The 19,651-nt window shown below is 41.0% G+C and overlaps 1 protein-coding gene and 1 long non-coding RNA gene across 3 annotated transcripts in view; one reads left to right on the top strand and one right to left on the bottom strand.

Annotated features, from left to right (window-relative positions):
- LOC308595228 overlaps nt 1-19,651 on the top strand; it is a 67,936-nt gene that overhangs the window by 39,832 nt on the left and 8,453 nt on the right. The window lies entirely within an intron of this gene.
- Nucleotides 5,295-19,651, bottom strand: part of MTNR1A (melatonin receptor 1A) — a 65,192-nt gene continuing 50,835 nt past the window's right edge. The window contains exons 1-2 of one of the 2 annotated variants that reach the window (XM_081209036.1): nt 11,182-11,272; nt 5,295-6,355 (exon numbers count right to left, since the gene is read on the bottom strand). In XM_081209036.1, the coding sequence (XP_081065162.1) occupies nt 5,487-6,221 (735 nt within the window). In that variant the 5' untranslated portion in view covers nt 6,222-6,355; nt 11,182-11,272 and the 3' untranslated portion in view covers nt 5,295-5,486. Of the gene's footprint in view, nt 6,356-11,181; nt 11,273-19,651 lie in introns of those variants that run through there. The other variant, XM_081209035.1, reaches the window with a different exon arrangement.

Genomic DNA, 19,651 nt, shown 5'->3' with positions numbered 1-19,651 from the left:
GAAAAGCAGCAACCCTCACAATTACCTCCTGCTGTCAGGACATCTTGAATCAGCAAGCTATGACTTCATCATGTTGAATATCATGACAAAGTCAAAGGTGTTTTCCTGAACGCCCTGACCCATTATAATAGCGCCAGCTCAATGCCTGCTGTGCTCAGCTAACGAGCGAGGAAACCTGATAAGAGCATACTGAGTGCAAACTGAGGAAATGGGGAGCAGAATGCATTTGGAGTCATTCAGAATGCTCCAGTGCTCTTTGGAAGCTTTTCTGATCTGAAGGAGTTCATTTCATGTGGGTGTAACTTTGGTACAGTGTGCCATCCATGCAGAAGTAGACACATTTTACACACCCACCCACCCAAACAGACACATCAGAAAGCTGTGAACTGAAACTAGATATTCATAGCATCTCAAATATGTGTTTGAACTACCAGCAGTGAGTACTTGGACTAGCGCAAGACCCCTTGGGGTTCACACATGTCAGGTGTAGGCATTCAGCTGTCCTGGCTCTTAATAAACGCCCTGGATCTTGAAACCCGCTAAGACATGTTAACTTCAGTCACTCAGAACCAATTAATACATATAGGAGAAACACCATACTAGGAGGACTGGTAGCAGGTGAGCCATGCAATGTTTTCATGCTTGCCCATCTCAGATACTCCCTGCAAGTGCAATGCTGAAGTCGGGTGCTTTAAGAACACAGCATGGAGTGTTCCAATATGCAGTCGACCCCTACAGCCAGAAGAGGGAAAGTCCTAGGGAAACTGTACCATGTGCTTTTCTCGAACAGTGTGTGCTGATGTCAGGGATGAGTTCTCCCCCCACCCCAAAATGCCTTCCTTTCCCAGTGGCATGTGCTGTATTTATGGTTAAATGCAATTGTGCAGAACAGGAAGCATATGGACACACCTTGCAAGAAGGAGAAAGAAGCATTATTTAGCGGGTTTGTTGGAGCTTCATAACACTTGTGTTTCTAATTGTCCTAAACAGGCTCAGAATACTTCACCAATCCAAGGTTAACTGCAAGACATGAGCTCATCTTTTCAGACTCTCTCATTTGCAAAGTTAGCCACATCAACCACCACCACCCATGTTTCTGTGTTATTAAGAAAGGTCACCTATGGGTAGGATAACTTTTGATCCTACAGAATTTAAAACAGTGTCCCAGAGAAAATGCCATAAATGTGTATGGCTTATTGCCAAGTAAGTTGGCTTTGGGTGCTAGTTTTTGGTATGGTTTGTAAAATGCAATCTGGCATGGGAATTGAATTCAAGAGGGTAGGAATTTATTAACATTTCTTTTCATGTCTTATCACTGAAAAGGGAGTTATTGCATTGGTCTGCAGGAGTTGTGTGTGTTTCGAAAGTTTTATATTATTCCAAAGCTGCTGTCTATTCGTTGTACAAATAGCTGGGATAAAGAACCATGATGAGGAACGAAATGGGGGCAGGAAATCAGGAGATATGAGCAAAGGTTTGGAAGTCATCCCCTCTTGTTTCACTATCAGTGATGACACAAGGGTATAATGCCATGGTAGAAATGCATTACAGTATATTAACATTCTACTAAATGTTAGAAGAGTTGTGGTGAGAGAGGAACGTGTTTACATCTATAGTGGCCATGCTCGAAAGTAATCAGATATTGGGGTAGATCTTGAGTTTAATCCTATACAAGTCTATTCATTAAGTTCAATGGGACTTACACCCAGCAGCTTGAGCCTCCAGTCATAACACCACCTACCTGGGAGTAGGCCCCATTTAATTCAGTAGCACCTACTTTTGAGTACACATGGTTACGATTGTATTGTTTGTTACATAGTTCTATAATGGGTATACAACCCTCTTGAGCCCGTTTGTGGATTTGTTGGGTTACTTGGAGAAAGAGAAGTTTCAAGTGCACCAAAGGAAATAGTAGACCTTCAGGGGAAGGGGCAGAACACATGCTTTCATGCAGACAATACCAGGTTCAATCCCTGACAACTCCAGGCAGGCTAGGGAATATACTCCCTGTCTGAAACTCGAGAGGACTGCTGCCAGTCAGTGTAGCCAAATGATTTGTGCCATTTAGAGTTCGTTTGTACTCAGATTTAAGGGTGAGTTCTAGGAAAACTGGTTCCCATTTCAAGTATATGTTGAACTCAGGAAGGGAGATGTGTTAAAGGCCTGGTAGATTCCTCCCTGTATTTACAATGACACTCACAAAAAACATAAGCCAAGTTTAAAACATGTTCAGAAAGCCAACACATAATTTGTAATATATTGTGTACAATACTTTCAATAAGTTTCATCTCTGGTCACTCAGTAAAAATAATAAGTATGAGAAAAATCGTGGTGAAATGAATGGTTAATGAAGTGTTTGTTAATGTATTGCCTTTTTTTAATGAAAAAATAAACCTTCAAATGGGAAAGTAGTTTAAAAGAAGTCAGGAAAAACATTTTTAAAGATTCCATTCAGCAGGTCATATGCATTAATTTGGAGGCATTTTTTAACACACAGCCAAGCAAAGAAAACAGAATACGTCTTTAAAATTATTGCTATATTTAGCAGGTTGTTAACATCACCAACATGCATATTTTCTGTGAATTCATATTTAATACAAATATTTTAAAATACCAGATCTGAAAATGCTAACCATTTTAATAACTAACCTTTCCCCCAAAATATAGTCCTTTGGCATAGCAAACAATATTTTCAGAATTATCATAAATACATATTTTAGGCTGCCATCCTATACTTCTTTATCTGGGAGCAAGTTCCATTGAACTCCATGGGACTTACTTCTGTGTAGACATTAATAATAATTTGTTTCTTATACCTCGCCCATCTGACTGGATTACCTCAACCACTCTGTGCGAAAGGGACAAAACAAAACTGTTAATTCCTCCAATAACCTACACTGATTACTCCTAGCAATTATTTTAGGGCATGTACATTTTCATTTTCAATTTGATCTACCGGTTTGTACAGGGGAAATGAAAAAGAAACCAGCTCTTCAGAAAAGATTCTAAATACTAACCAGGCTACTGAGACTACATTTATGCTACTTTGTCAGATGCATCATAAAACATTACTATATTATTAATCATAATATTGTTTAAGTAAGGCAAGATTTTTGAAAGAATATAAATAGTGTATTTCTCTTATATGATTAAAATCAGATGGTCTGGCCACCTTATTGTTCCGATATCACTACATACAAAGCAATGTCAATACACAACAAAACATCCTCTAAGGATGGAATCACACTGGAGGAAGCTGTGATCTAGAATCTACTTGGTCAGTCATACCACATGATGTCACAATAGGAGAGCACTGACTATTTACACAGTGGTTTGATTGGCAAGAATGGTTTGAGTGTAAACAATGGTGAGTCAAGTGCCTTGAGAAATGCATTGACCAGCTTGTTGTTACCTAGAAAAGTTGTTGTTAATTCTGTTGCAGACTCAAAGTGAGCGAAGAACAACACGCAAGGCTCTTGTTTTTAAGATAAAAACACCTATTTTGTTGCACGTGGCAGTTTCAAGTATGTACGAACGTATATTCATTTGCCGCATGAGCTACATTAAATTGCACAGTAATATTATGCCTCAGGAAATAGATTTTTTTTTATCGTATGCCTAGATCTTACAGAGTACGATGAATATTTAGTGCTTGAAAAGGCATTGCATCTAGTGATGGAAACAAAATATTTGAGAATATAGTATATAGAAGTGATTTGATAAATCTGTTTAGCTATACTTTACAATTATAACTTACAATTAAAAAAAAATCAAACTATTCCCCCACCCCTCTCGACTTAAGAGATGGTTTGAACTATGCAGCATCATGGACCATGCTTGAAGATACAGGTTAGTGGGTGCCGAAGGGACAAACTGCATGTAACCTGAACTGCACAGTTCTGCCCTGAATGCAGCTCCCCTCAAACAAATACACCTCTTGTCAGCATGGAGGCCCCAATCCAGACCATAGCATAGGATTTAACCCTTTCTCGCCCACTGCTGTCTGTAACTGGATCAAGCTCCTTCTGCCTGCAGTTTGCACTGCAAGAAAAGCTCCCACTAGTTTCTTAGGAGTCATTTTTGTTTGGTTATTTTGCCATGCAAATTACAAATGATGATGATGATGATGATCACAGGTTTATGCTTTCCCAGAAATGTCTGTTTCCCTCCAGGCTGATAACAACAGGTGCTATATGGAACATCGAGGTACGCTAACAGATTATTGCCAGTTTCTGGCACTTTGATAAAAGAGAGGTTCATTGATGATAGGAAGAGGCAAGTCCTAAGAACCCAAGAAAAGCTCTGCTGGATCTGAACCAAAGACCCATTTAGCCAAGCATCCTGTATTCACAGTGGCCAACCCGATTCCTCTGTGACACCTGCAACCAGGATGCAAGGGCAACAGCACTCTCTTTCATATTCTGCCCCTTCTGTTATGAGTATTTTTAGGTTTGGAAATATTGCAAGATGCTAAATTGAAAATAGTTTTTCATCCACGTATGCTCATTTAGTCTTTTGATTGTCCTCTAGGTTTTAAAGCACAGGAATACAATTTAGTATGCACCTCTCTAATCTCAATACTTCAAAAGATCATTTGAACAGGCAACAGCCATATTATGACCGAGAAGATGCTTCTCAGTTTCTTCTTTGAAGTGAGACTCAGTGACCCGCCTGCCTCACCATCATTCCTTATCAGCTGCAGGGGTGGGGGCTGAAAGGCCTTTCAACCTTGGTGCTCATTGTCCAGAATATACACACATACACACACCTGAGTGATTCCGGAGGCTTTGTTCCTCCATAAAATTAAGTTTCCCTGTCATACAGAACTCTTTTCAGCAACTTGTCATCCTGTAGTTTAGCGATGTATATACTCTGATAATTTACCAGCAGTTCCTTGTATCTTTTTAAAAATTATTATTTCTAGTTACATGTACTTATGCTTATGCTTTGCAGCATTAGATTATAGTTTACCAAGATTGGGGTGGTGCTTGGTTTGTTTGTTTGTTTGTTTGTTTGTTTGTTTGTTTGTTTTAAAATCCAAGTAACATGTCTTTGTTAGTTCCAATCCATCTCTAGTGCTTACTTAAATTAAACAAAAGATTTACAATGATTTGCTCTTTAATTCCATAATAGCCTACAGTTGTGTATCAGCGAATCACTAGGAATTACTCAACTGAAGGAAAATAATAATTTCAGATATTAATTGCATGCTTAACTATCCCTCTGGCATTGATGGGTCTGAGGTGCTTAACTTTGGCTGGATCATGTCCACTGTACTGAAACATAGCATGTAGTGCAATAGGAGGAACTTTACCTTAAAAACTGTTACTTTGGCTCAAAAATACTATACATATAATCTCATCTGAGTGCAATTGTACATTAGAGGACCAGTGTCTCATTGCAGAGCTTGAACCATGAGGCTAACAGATTTGACATTTGAGTACATCAGAGTGTCTATAAATTGTCAGTTAACAAGGTTTCTCTTTTCACACCGAGTCAACCTTGACTAAATTGTTGTTTGTGATCAGTGGCGAGGGCTTGCTTTTCATCCTGTCGACTGCATCATTTGAGCTGTCCTGGAAGAAAACTCTTGCTGTACAAATTGTCACAATAATTCGTTTGTATTCTCGTCTAAAATTCTGGTTCAAAAGTCCATAGATGATAGCATTAAGGCAGCTGTTGAAGTATGCCATGTAGTAACTGGAAACAAACAACCACTCTGGAATTCGGGGAATTATTGTTTCTGGGTTGACAGCCACTGCAAGGCCTATAAAATTCAAAGGAGCCCAGCAGACGGCAAAGAGTACAAACACCACAAACATGGTGACAAAGTTCCTAAAGTCATGTGGCTTTAGTTTGGGTTTGTTGTCGGGTTTAACTCTCCTCCGTACCTGAATGACCAGGATCCATATCCTCAAGTAGCAAAATGTAACTATGGCTATTGGAAGCATGAAATGGAAAAACACAACAGCTATTGTGTACGCTGAGCTCACCGACTGGGAGAAGGTGCATGAGAAGATCCTGGCATCATACTGAAGCGACCCAACAAAAAGATTGGGCACAATGGCAACAAATGTCAGGACCCAAATAAGGATGACGTAGCACAAAGAGTTCTTGTCGCTGTACAGCTTGTCATACTTGAGGCTGTGGCAGATGTAGCAATATCGGTTAATTGCAATTCCAGTAATGTTGAATATGGATCCAATAACACTCAGGCCCATAAGAAACCCACTGATCTGGCAGTGGATATATCCCAGGTTCCATCCATTGTGAAAGATAGATGTCAGGACCAGAGGGTATGGGTAGATTGCCACAACCAGGTCAGCGATGGCTAGGCTGACAACGAAGACATTGCCTGAAAATGAAGCATACAGAAATTGATAAATTAACAACGGTAGGGTTTGTTTTAACCAAAGCACATTCCAATTGACCTCCCAACTTCATACATCTATCTAACAGCTTTTGCACATGACAGAAATAGCACATTGCCTACATACATAGCTAAGCGAGGGGTTAAAATCTGAAAGGGATACAGTGGGCAGTTCCACTTTGGACTGCAGGTGAGAGGGCGGGGTATCATTCTGAATGTTCCCATATATTATAAACTCATGGGGGGGCACATAGTTCACTCCTTGCTGTGCTAGTTTGCTATTTGCAAGGAATTGGGTGTTTCTTCCTTTTACTTTTTGGCTGTGGTTGTTTTTACAATGAAGTGCATTAAAAAAATCCTCACCACCACCTTTGCTGCAGTCTGAAGCCACCATGCCCATACTATGTTCCCCACCACTTTGCCCCCTCTTGGTAACTGGCAACCAATGTCAGGTTAGCTATGGCACCCTGTCTGCCCTGCCTGGCCGACAACTACAGGTCTGAAGTCATAAAATATTTGTACCATCCTGTTCTGATATATTTGTAGATCCAGCCTGAGATGTTCAATTTCTAAGAATAGATGAAGCTCATAAAACCAGAGAATCATATTGCTAGAAGCGGTCTTGTAGGCCATCTAGCCAAACCCCACTGCTCAGTGCAAGGAATCCAGTTCTAGAGCTTCTGCACCAACTTCAGCTTGAAAACACCCAAGCAAGGGAGAAGCCACACCATCCCTCTAGGTAACTAGTCCCATTACTGAACTATGCTGACAACCAACAAGACTCTTCAACCTTATTTAAGCTCGTTAGATCTAGCCCTGTGCTTTGATGCAGTAAGAAACAAGTTCTTGTCCTCTTCTATTGACAGCCCTTCAGGTATGTGAAGGGTGCTATCATGTCTTCCTTACCCCTCCAGGCTAAACATATCCAATACCTTTGACCTTTCCTCACAGGATGTGTTTTCTATGCTGGTGTCTACATCCACAATAGTAGGATGAGGAAGAAAAATCACAGGGAAGTGAGGGGGGGGGTCTCTTGGACAGGCAGCTCCCACCACTCTTCATCAACCAGCCAGTCTCTATCACACACCAAAATTCATCTCTAGCTGCAAGTAGCCATTCCATGTGCCATTCCATGCACAATTCCTAGTTGTGCATAGCTGTGCATAGCTAGTTATATCAGAATGCAATCTAAACCCGGGAGTAAGCTCCACTGAACATAATGGGCTTTACTTCTGAGTAAGCATGCAAAGGACTGCCCTCTCAGGTGTGCATCCAATGAAAAGCAATGCAATGCAGAGAGATGCCAGCAATTGCAAGGCCCCCAGTATCCACATTGCCAGCCAGTCTCTGGGCTCAGCTGGTTGCACACAGCTCTGCATGACTGGTCAGGGCACCAGCCTTCAAGTTCACCCTCTGAAATGGCACTCCAACCATGAAGAGATAAGGAAACACCGTACGAACTCCACACCTACTCTAGGGAAGTTTTATTCCTTTTACTGTTGGTATCCACTCCCTCAGATGTGGAATGCCTATTTTAGAATCCAGGTTCTATATATAAACCTAACTTGTATCAAAAATTCCATGTGCATATTAAATTTTAATTATGTGACAGGGGCCTGTGGGATTGACTTCTGATTAACAAATTAAATCTGGTGCTGCAGGTGGCCTTGCAAGAGAATGTGAATGGCTTCAAACTCAAGCATTCAAGCACGTGTCTTCCAACATATCTCCCCATCTAAAAATAGGTCTTACATGTTACATTATTTAGCAATTTTCACAAGGCTCTATTTTTGTTGCTCAGCTGGGAGAGTTCTACAGCAGTCACGTTAGTGGGCAGCAGAGTGACTGCTTGGCAGAAGGTACAAGTGGAACTTGCCAGTCATGTAGGAAGGGACCCAGATAGCCTTGGGGCAGACTGCTCCAGACAAAAGCCTTCTAACAAGACTAAAGCCTGACCATCAAGCTAAAAATGAGACCAGAAGGGCTGCTCATGAGATACCCCAAGATTCAAGATCCCTAGAATCCTAAGAGTCCTCCCTACACACCCCACTGCACACACCCCAACCCAGCCCACCCTTATTCTGGTACACGTTGAAGATATTCCCTTCCTTCTCTTTTTGAAACGTTAGACTGGGATTGTGAACAGATTACAGGGAGTGCCGTTTGATAAAAGACCAGTCTTGAGCAAAGGATGATCCCCTTGAGTCCCCTTGAGTAAAAAGGGATTAGATGCTGCACAATCATGCAGGTGTTGGGTTTTAGAGACTTTGCTGAGGATTTATTTAGTGTGCTGTTGGGAGTAAATATTAGGGTTGGAAAGGAAGTTGATTATGCAAGTCTAATTATGGGAAAAGTTTATAAACACGAGTTAAATCAAAGCCACACGTCTGATCGTTTTCCTACAAAGACTCTTGTAATTTTGCAAAGTGTTGACCACCATTCTTCCTAGGGAAAAATATATTGCATCTTAAGTTGAATAAGGTCCAGAATATTAGGTTTGGAAGAAACTATGGGCTAAAACGCATTTTGAATTCTCTGGTGCCTTGTGAAGGCTTCAGATGCCAGGAACTGCTGGCAATATATTACCACTCATTTCAATATCTTCAATAATCACTGACGAACAGCACAATGTAATTGCAGTCTGGCAGATATTTGAAGTACTGTGTGCTGTGTAAACCTTAATCTGTTATGATATTCAAGATGAATAGTTTCTTGTCTTTCTCAGTTTATCTCAGCTAATCATTTTGGAAGTGTGTTGAGAATTTCACAGCTGTGTAGATTTTCATTTTTGTCACCAATATGGAGGCATCCAATGCTAAGAAGACAACATTGTGTTTGTTCTCAGTAAGGCTTAAAACATGTGATGTTCACACACACACACACACACACACACACACACACACACCATCCTCATACCTATATTGCTCAGGAATTCTAAAAAACCAAAGAAATCAGTGCAGTTTTGAAATAAGCAGCTTAATTAAGTGAAGTTGTGAAAGGTTCAGCCTGCCTTCTTACATCCAACCATAGAGGACAACCTGCTCCTTGTTGTCAAGATCCACCATGAAAAATGTGGTTATGATATCTTAAGGTATCCAAATGCAAGGCAAACAGACAACTTTCTAAAATGTGTGGTAGATAATACACACCAAACTTTAAGATCACAGTTAGGCTGAGTAAGAAGAGCACATTATTAATGCATTATTTTTCTGCCATTTGTCCACCAAAAACACTCCTTCAGGTGTTTCCCCACTCACAGCAAAAGTTAAAGATAGATAGTATATAGATGTTCTGCAATAGAAAAGTTTACAAAGCATGGCATGCATTGGAATCCCTGGAAGAGTATACACTTGCAATTCTGTTCTCGCCTACGTGCATTCAACAGTGCTTGTGAATAAATCTTGTGCACTACTAACTGTATTCACAGACGTTCTCCATGCCCAGCTTGGGAACTGGAAAAAGCTGAGAGCCTTCCTTTATTGCACAGAAACTTCTCCTACTTTGTGAATACTTCTTTATAGGAAAGCCTAAAGAACTCTCAATAGGTTGCTGTTTCAGAGTACAATTGTTCCAGTACTCAAGAGCAGTATATTTCCATTTCCCATTGGACAAATCTGATATTATTCTAAGTCAAGGTGCACAAGGTGTATTTCCTCACATTCATATTATTATCTTCAGCATTCCTCCCTCGCTCTCTTCCTCAGTGACAGTTTTAGTTTGTAACCCCTCAAGGGGTAAGGCCAGTGCTTGTTTGCATTACTGAATGATGCATTCTGTACATATGATACTGCATAAATATCAAAAAAATCTTACAACTGATGTATCTGTTGGAAGGGATCATTCAGTTTGCAGCTTAAGGGTTAATCTGGTTGTCAGTAAGCAAACTGGTCAAAAGGAGGGGGGTGGAGGTGTTTCTTAGCAACCAGGGAGGTAGCATGATTCTTAGTGAGGTAGCTGTGATTGCTTGTGTAGGTGTCTGGGAGCTTTACTCTGAATATTTAGTTGATTCTAACCCAGTTCTCAACAAGGCCTGCCCCTAAAAGACTAAACCCCTCTGTTTCTTTCTCTTCAAGTCAAATACTGTTTTGTTTAGTTTGCTCTGTGAAATGTTGCCAGAATTCCTCTCTGGGGTCCATTTGCTTTAATTAAGTGATTCTGCTAACTGTATCATCATTCCTATTAAACACAACTCAAACAAAGCCATAATCCGCACACAATATAACAAGGCAATTCTCCATACAGTGGAGAGGAAAGACTTGAGAGATCAGCTAAGCACCAGAACAACCCACTTGAGTAAGCGTTGGAACTGCCAAGACAAAAACCACTACCACCATTCCTAGCCATGAAAAAATGGTTCCCATCAGCTAAATCATGGCATTGGTTTTGCCTCAGTGATGTTACTAGGCTATCCTAGACTCACTGCTTCTGTAACTTGGAGAAAAATAGGCTGCATTGCTCAGCAAGGAGAGATTTGCTTGCCAAGCACCCATCTTTCCAGCCCCTTACCAGGAATAGAGAGACCCATTCCCAGTCAATCACAGTTCTGCATCAGAATTTGACTAATTCTATCCTGACACATTTTCATGTGGATTTTGTGAAGTAGAGTACTACTATCATTATGCATGATAGTAGTCAACCGTGCCTGTGTGAATGCCTATATTAATTGTTCTTGTGATTGTTATTAATAACAACAATAGCTGCTAGCATGATCTATACACCTCTCTAGTTTCTTGTATTAGAAACTGCTGTCCGTAGTGCTCTGAAAATGCTTTCTATATATGGTGGTCAGTGGTAGGGAAAATTTGTCTTACCAGAAAACGTTGATGGAACTGGGTATGCATAGCCTGGATACGAGTTAACTGAAGGGACATGTGCAAGGGCTGTCACATCCAAGAGGGCAAAGATTTACCGTATTTTGCGCCCCATAGGATGCTCCGGCCCATAGGGGGGAAATAAAGGGAAAAAAATTATTTCCCCCCCAGGTGCGGGGCTGGAAGAACCAGGTCGGGGTTCTGCCTCCCCGCTGTCCCCCAAGCTTGTGGGGCTGGCTATAGGGAGAAGTGTGCTGATCCCGGGACTGCAGGCAGCTCTGCGCGGCCACCGGGAGCGGGGCGGGACTTCGCGCCCGGCTCCCGGTGGCCGCGCAGAGCTGCGCTGAGCCGGGGACTGCAGGCAGCTCTGCGCGGCCATCCGGAGCTGGGCGGGACTTCGCGCCCCGCTCCTGGTGGCCGCGCAGAGCTGCGCTGATCCCGGGACTGCAGGCAGCTCTGCGCAACCCTCGGAGCCGGTCTCCCGAGGGTTGCGCAGAGCTTCCTGAAGCCTGGAGAGCGAGAGGGGTCGGTGCGCACCGACCCCTCTCGCTCTCCAGGCTTCAGTGAAAGCCTGCATTTGCCCCATAGGACGCACACACATTTCCCCTTCATTTTTGGAGGGGGAAAGTGCGTCCTTTGGGCAAAAAATATGGTATTTTCTGCAACCATGAAAAGCAAGAGTAAATCTAAAGGGTTAAAGTTACAAGGGGGTGAATTCTGGCTAAACTTTAGGAGAAACGTATTGATGATAAGTGCATTATGGCAATGGAGTCAATGACTATAGAAGTCAACCCAACTCTGAGCTGGTGGTGGCCACAAAATACACTGTGCACCTTCTTCTGCTTTAGTTAAGGCTGTGTGCAGCAAACCATGAATTTCATTGCCCCTGCTTCAATAAGCAAAGCAGGATCAGCCAGTTTGTCTCTCAAAATAAATACAAGTAGAAAAATGCAAGGGGGAGAATGCCTTTGAACATAAACCGAAGGGCTATATATAGACAGCTAAAGATAGTTTCATTTTAAATATTCAGTAAGAACACAGTTGTTCTCCCTCTGAACCTTTGCTTTAAGTTCACTGTCCTTTTTTTAGATACACATGTAGAGTCTACAGACCTGCTTTATTATTTAAGAAGATCTAACAAAGCAGAAAAACAACAAGGAAATTCTCCACTTAAGGAGCTAAAAATAGAAAGAACGCACCAACAGGAAAAAAAATATGGGATAATTAACTCTGTGTATAAATTGAAGACAATCTAGGTCTGAACTTTTTATGTAATTGAAATCTGTAAGTAATTGTGACATGTGGGACAATAGTTCCAAAGTTCCACCTGCTGCTATTGGCTGGCAATGCATTTTGTTATGTTTTGTTTGAAATATACATCATCTGAACATAACTCATCACACCATCTAAGCCCAAGGGCAGTGTGGCCAGGTTCAACTTGCTGCCTAAAGGCTGCATTCATCTCTCCAAGCTGTTTAAAATTAGTTATAAATGTAGGAGCTGCTTCTCTATTAAAAACAACAACAACTGCACAATAGATATTCTAAAGTGGTTCACAACCTCTCTCTGCACAGAGAAAGAGATAGTCACAGGCCTCCCTCTCTGCCACTGTCACAACTGAAGCAATGCTCCCTCGATGTGCACGAGTTGGATACACACAGAGAAGAATTGTGCATACCAATGTATGAGCATACAGTTCCTCTGCGTGACAACAGACCCTGACTGGGCCAGGGTCAAGTGGAGGAACTCTATATGCACATATAACTCCTCATGTATATTAAATATGCAGGTATTATGAAAGCATAGCATCAGAACACAGCTGAGGACTGGGCTAAACACATGTCCACACAGCCACACGGCCCTCTCCACAGGTCCTTTCTATGCATGGAAGAGGTTGTGTGAACTCCCATGCTGTTGCTGTGCTAGTTGAGATGTGGGTGCTTCGCATGTGCACCAGTAGATTCCTCACAAGCTAAACATGTGAACTGACTCAGTTGAAAGGTTTGGTATGTGAGGTGATAACACAAGTTGTGTCTATGCTGTTTGCTTCTGCTTTTTTCATTCATCATTAGTTATATTCCAAGTTTCCACATGTTATTTTAACTTCCAAAAGTTTCCCTTCTTGCCTCCGCCAACCAAAGATGCTGCCTCCCTTTAATAATAAATAATAAAATAAACCAAAATAGAATAAAAAATAGCAATGCACATACAGAGTATGAAAATAGCTGAAATACAACAAAGAAACAGTCACCGAGAAAATAATGATACCACATTCAGGGTGATGAACTGAGCAGTGGGTATGATTCCTCAAACAGTTCTTTTCTAGATTTTCTGAAATTTATTTTCCCTTTGCGGTGTGTTAAATAGGGCCTGTTAGTGAGCTACCAATTATAGGAGTTCTTGTATCCATCCCTTAATGACTGGTGTGCTTCTGTGAGATTTACAGTATTGCTGTCAGCTTAGCTCTATCGAACCAACTCCCCATTATGGCTTGCTTTGTTTAATAGCTCATTTGCACATACAAGACACCTGATAATGGATATGAATCAGTGAACTGGCTGGTGTTCTACGGGGTGATGTGCCTACAATCAAGCAAGAACAGCTCACTGACAGAAGAACATTTTAAAATGGGATAGCAAAATGTCAGAGAGGTTCATAAACACGGAAGCAAGTAAAATACATCTCAGAGACATTATATCCGCAACATGTCACTTACAATCTCATTTTTAATTTTCCTGAGGCTGTAATGACACATATCTAGGGGGAAGCCCTGTTGAACTCAATGGAACTTACTTCTGAGTAGACAAGCCCTGGAGAGGAGGGGACTTAGATGGCTGGGGGGGGTGAGGACTTTCAGCATCAGCAACTCATTCATGGGGAAAGGCCTACCATGGATGAGCCGCTGTGCTCATTAAACCTGACAGTCAAGTGTGCTAATAAAAGAGTTAACTCCAAATTTGAATGGTGTGATTTACTGCTGGCCTGTTCTCTGGCACATGGCTATGGAGGTTGTCATGACAAGCAGGAGCATTTTAAAATATACCACTGCATTTATAGCTAATTTCAAGGACACAGGATGTGGTTGTTTTTTCTCCAGGCCCTTTTTGTGGCATCCATCAAGGCCACTGGACTCCACAAACATACATATACACCCTCCAATTTCCTTCAGCACAGAATCCGTTGCTAGGGGTTTTCTCTTTTGGAGCCCTAGTGCTCTCAAGTTTCTCTTCAAACAACACAGGTCATAAGATATCAAATGGAAAACGACTGGATAAGATAATGCTCCCTGCGAGTTTCACCTCAGTGAGTGCATTATTCTGACATTTAGCCACTTTAAATGTGCTGGAGGTAACCCAAGGGCACATAATAACAACAATGTGGCATCAAATATTATTTGATAAATGCATTTCTTGTCGGCATCTATCTGATATGATGGTAACGGGGAAAAGATTTATGGACAGCTAGTCTCCTAGGTACTTTTATTTTTCTTCAGTTCAACAAACACTCTTTGACTCCTCCACAGTAATTGCCTCAGGGCTGCAAGAATATTTTATCTTTAAACAGCTTTATAACAGCAGAGGGGCAATGAGATTCTTCCTGGATAAAGATTCAGGAAAAGGAAACCATCCAGAATTATATCAGACATTTCTCCAGCAGCAGGTTGAATGGGCTTCTAGGTTAGGAAGACAGTCTCCTCCATGTAAATCAGGGTTGTGGAATCTATGGCACTTCATATGTTGCTGGGCAACAACTCCCATCATCTCTGGTCCTGAAAGCCCAAGTCAACAAGAAGGGCCATGCATTTCCCAGCCCTGATGTAAGTGGACAATGTTTTTTTCATATATCTCTGTGCAAAACACCAGCTTCTTAACAGTGCACATGTTAGGCCACCATATGGACACTTAGTATGCCACCACTGAATTTGTAAGGCTATACACGCCATGTATAGCCACATAGAGTCTTAAAGATTATGTGGTGGCATAGAGAAAATTGCCTCAGCTGCATATGGAGTCACCACAATGGAGTCTCATCATCACGTGATAATAGTTGTGGAGCACTTTAATGTAGATTCGATACAGTTGCCATAATATGCAGTGGTTCTCTGCTCTTTAAAATTATTTTAATGATAATTCACCATGTCTTTGCTATTTGATAGTTTGTTGCTTTTAAAGAACATGGAGAATGTTGCAGCAGCTTATTCTAGTCATCTATTTCCATTTGGAAGACCAAAGCAATTTGTCTGAGGCGGGAACTTTCAATGCTCTTTTTATGCTGGTTCTCCTTTGTTTGTATTGTTGATAAATATGTTTGTTACCAGTGAAAATTTAATACTTATTTCAATGAGCAATCCCTAAGGATATGCAAATCTAAAACAGGTTCCACATAGTAGTTGGCAGCATTTCCAGGAACAATGCATGAAGGCCAGTCCATTCAATAGGTCTTAGGAGCAGGAACTGGACTGGTTCTATGACTGTGACATAAAAAATAAAACCTAAAAGATATAAAGTTGCTGCTTTTGCAGGCTGTGCTGCCAAGAACTGCAACAGGTTTGGGTTATAGTGATTGCAATGTTTGGTTTGGGGTTTTTTTAATGCTATTGAGCTCAACATTTGTTGTTGGAAAAGTTGGATTCAAATATTAAATCAACTCAATTCAGCTAGCTGATTCAGAATAAGGGCTCAAAATTACCAGCTTTTTCTTCACAAAAGTTTAGGCTATAGAGAACCTAAACAGGTTAAGCAGAGGATAGAAAATGCACTTAGATGGGTAGAGTTGGATAATTGCAAGTATTGGTCTCTGGAAGGGACAAATCACATGGCTCTCAAAGCTTCATCTAGGATGCCCAAGTGTCCTACTTTACAGAGGATAGTTCACTACGTGAAGAGTTGTCAGCTTTCGGTCCTCAATTTGAGGAGCTATCAAGGTCAGTTTGAAGATGAAAACCTTAAGAAGGGTGAACAAGGTACAGTCGTATCTTGGTTTTCGAACAGCCTAGTTCTCGAACATTTTGGTTCCTGAATGATCGAAACCTGGAAATGACTGTTCCGGTTTTTGAACGTTCTTTTGGAAGCCAAATGTCCAACAGGGCTTCCACGGCTTCCAACATAGAATTATGCCAATATGATTTAGATACACATTTTCATAGACTCATAGAATCTTTCACCCAACATGTGGCTCAAACTCCCAACCCTGAGATTAAAAGTCTCTTGCTTTACCGACTGAGCTAGCCCTCAGCTTCCATATTGCCCTCTTTTTTTTTTTTTTTTTTTTTAGTCATACTTAAGTGACAAGCCTAGCTTTGACTGAAAACATTTAAGGAAAAAGCCACTGGTGAATACTCATGTTGCAGGTATTTGTTTGCTTATATACATTTTAGGCTGATTCTCCAACTGGAGACCTTCAAAGTGAAACACAAGATAAAAACAGATGAAGTCTAAAATCTGAACAAAGCAAAATAGGTGTAAAATATAGCAAAGAATCAGGAAAACAGCCTCCAACAACAAATACAACACTAAGGCAGAGCAGCAACAAATCATTCAAAACCAAAGGTTTTTAAGAGCATTAGAAGGCCCATAGCATGGAGTTCACAAAGAAAGGAGGTTCCACAACCTAGATGCTACTGCCAAGAAAGTGCTGTCCTGTGTCACTGTCAACCACATCTCTGATGGAAGCGAAACATTAAAGGTCACAGCTGAAGATCTTTACAAGGAGGCTCATATGGGTGACGAAGGAAGGGATGTTGCTCGGTGGTAGATGTCAGGTTCAGCCCCTGACATCTCCACGTAGGGCTGGGAAAAGACTCTGGTCTGAAATCTCAGCACACTGCTGCAAGTCACTGTCAACAGTGCTGAGCTAGATGAACCAATGGGCTGCTTTGATATTAGGCATCATCCAACATAAGTGAGTCCTTTTAGGGAGTTTGCTCTATGGACCTGGCTAAGGTTAGCACTGAGAAGATCACCGTACACTGTGCATCAGAGATATTTGAGCTGTAATATGAGAAATAAAACCGTTCACATTTTGGGTGGGAACAGAATGTAAATGAGCATCCGGAAGAAGAAGAAGAAGAAGAAGAAGAAGAAGAAGAAGAAGAAGAAGAAGAAGAAGAAGAAGAAGAAGAAGAAGAAGAAGAGTAGTAGTAGTAGTAGTAGTAGTAGTTTGGATTTGATATCCCGCCTTTCACTCCCTTTAAGGAGTTTCAAAGTGGCTAACATTCTCCTTTCCCTTCCTCCCCCACAACAAACACTCTGTGAGGTGAGTGAGGCTGAGAGACTTCAGAGAAGTGTGACTAGCCCAAGGTCACCCAGCAGCTGCATGTGGAGGAGCGGAGACGCGAACCCGGTTCACCAGATTACGAGTCCACCGCTCTTAACCACTACACCACACTGGCTCTTAAGAATCAGAATTAATGGTGGTGTGTGAGAGAAATAACAAACTTCACATGGTACAGGCTACCCCCTGCCCAGGTGTATATTGAGGAGGGAATACCATAGTGATTTGTTGGCTTTTTCTGCTCTGGACATGAAACCATTGCATGAATCACTATCTCAACTTCTCAAAACAATATGCCAGGCGAAACAATACATGGCAGAGATTCGCTTCGATATAACATTAAGGCATAAGCAGCTGTTAAGGCATACTGAAGTGACAAAAATATTCTTTAACTGAATGGGACAGAGGCTCTCATACAATCCACTTCCTTTTGCATTGCTTGTTAGAACAAACTGGCTAATTGCAGTCATCTTCCAAATTGCAAGTATGTGTGTGGGTGTGGAGAAGAGTATTACACCAAGAAACAATTTGCACTCTGTTTTTCCAGAAAATAAAAAAAACACATCTTAATTAACCACAAACCAAACCACATGAACAAAGAAGGCAAAAATGTTTATAAAATATTATGTGATGTAATAAGTAATAATTTCAGAAACTAGACATATATACTAATCCAAAATATCAATATACAATAAATAGCACTGATGACCTCAACAACATTACAGTGTAGTGCATATATATGAGAAAGTGAGACTGTTATAAGTCCTGAGCATGTTTTATCTCAAAGGTTCTTCTTCAGAGGGTTTTTTGTTTTTCTTCCCACTTTTGACATCTAATCCAAATGGTAGATAGACCAACAACACTCAAGTGACTTTATTGACTGTACCTCACCAGCAGACAGTTTTCCCTGTGGTGGGAAATGGGACATGGAACTCCTGCTTTCTGAAAGCTGCCAAATACTATGCATACTTGACACTCGCTGGAATATTATGCTTTAGAGAAATATCTGCCAACTCTCTCCTTTTGTTTCCTGAGGTGGATGGACCTTGATTACTGAGCTTTCCTTTATTATTAATATTGCTGCTCTTATTTGCACTTAGGGTGGAGTTGTATTGAATATGTTACTAGAATATGTTTTGTTTAAGGTGTTTAAGCATGCAATTAATTTTATGTAAGTTGTTTTGTGTTTCTCTGATACTAGAAAACCAACTCAGACTTCATTACAAATGAAATATAGACTTCATTAGTAATGAAACACATGAATTATATGTGTTTAAGTTTGCATGTGTAATTTTCAAGATTTATTTATGCATGTGATAAGATCTATATGATATAGTTTGCTATTCTGGGATATCAAAGCATGTCACAGCAGCAGCAGCAGCAGCCGCAACAACAACCATCACCACCACCACCAGCAGTTGGGAATGTTTGAGGCACCATATGTCATTCATAGGTTACTGTGATTCTTTACAGAACTACACAGTCTGCCAATACAGGAAAAGATGATGCTACTGACCAGTTATCCCATCATGAAGGAAAGGTGAACCAGGAGCAAGAATCTCGTCTCTTTAAGCTCAGCACAATACTTGGAATATTAAGTGCATACACATACCAAGGGTTTAAGTGCTGCAGCTGTTACACATTGTGAAAGGTCAAAGAGGCAATGTCATTTCTTTGGGAAATGTTGTCAGAGATTAGGCAAGTGGGATGATGTAGGTGCAACAAAAAAGTTGATGGAGTAAAACAGATTTTCAAAGTTTGCAAGAAGTAGCTGATGCCTCGGCTGTTGCTTTCTGTGCTCTCCATTGCCTTCCCAGTATTATCCCTCTGACATTTGTTGTTAGTGCTTCTTCCAATGTCTTCTGCACAGAAAAAATAATGTCAGACACTTTGCTTTTCTGTCCCTGGTTTGCTTCCAGCCACATACTGGTTACACTAAATTATGTTTGACAGTTCTTGCACTTGGGCTTTTGCTCCTTATCAGCATAATTGCAATTGCTCCATTGGCAATGGGAATAGGCAGCTTTGATTTGGCACTGTACCCTTGCAACAGAAAACGGGGCGCAGTGCAAGAAGCTTCTTTAAAAGGAACGATGCCCTTCAGGGTTATAAGACAGAATTAAAGGACACAAAGGCAGACTCTTACTGCAGTTATTGCCTGTATGCATGTTTTTAATAGTCCTGCTATTACTGTAAA

Source organism: Podarcis bocagei (assembly GCF_964188305.1).
Source record: "Podarcis bocagei genome assembly, chromosome: 9".
NCBI classification, from domain to species: Eukaryota; Metazoa; Chordata; class Lepidosauria; order Squamata; family Lacertidae; genus Podarcis; species Podarcis bocagei.
The sequence above is the reverse complement of the archived record's forward strand: the minus strand, read 5'-3'. Positions and strand labels throughout refer to the sequence as shown.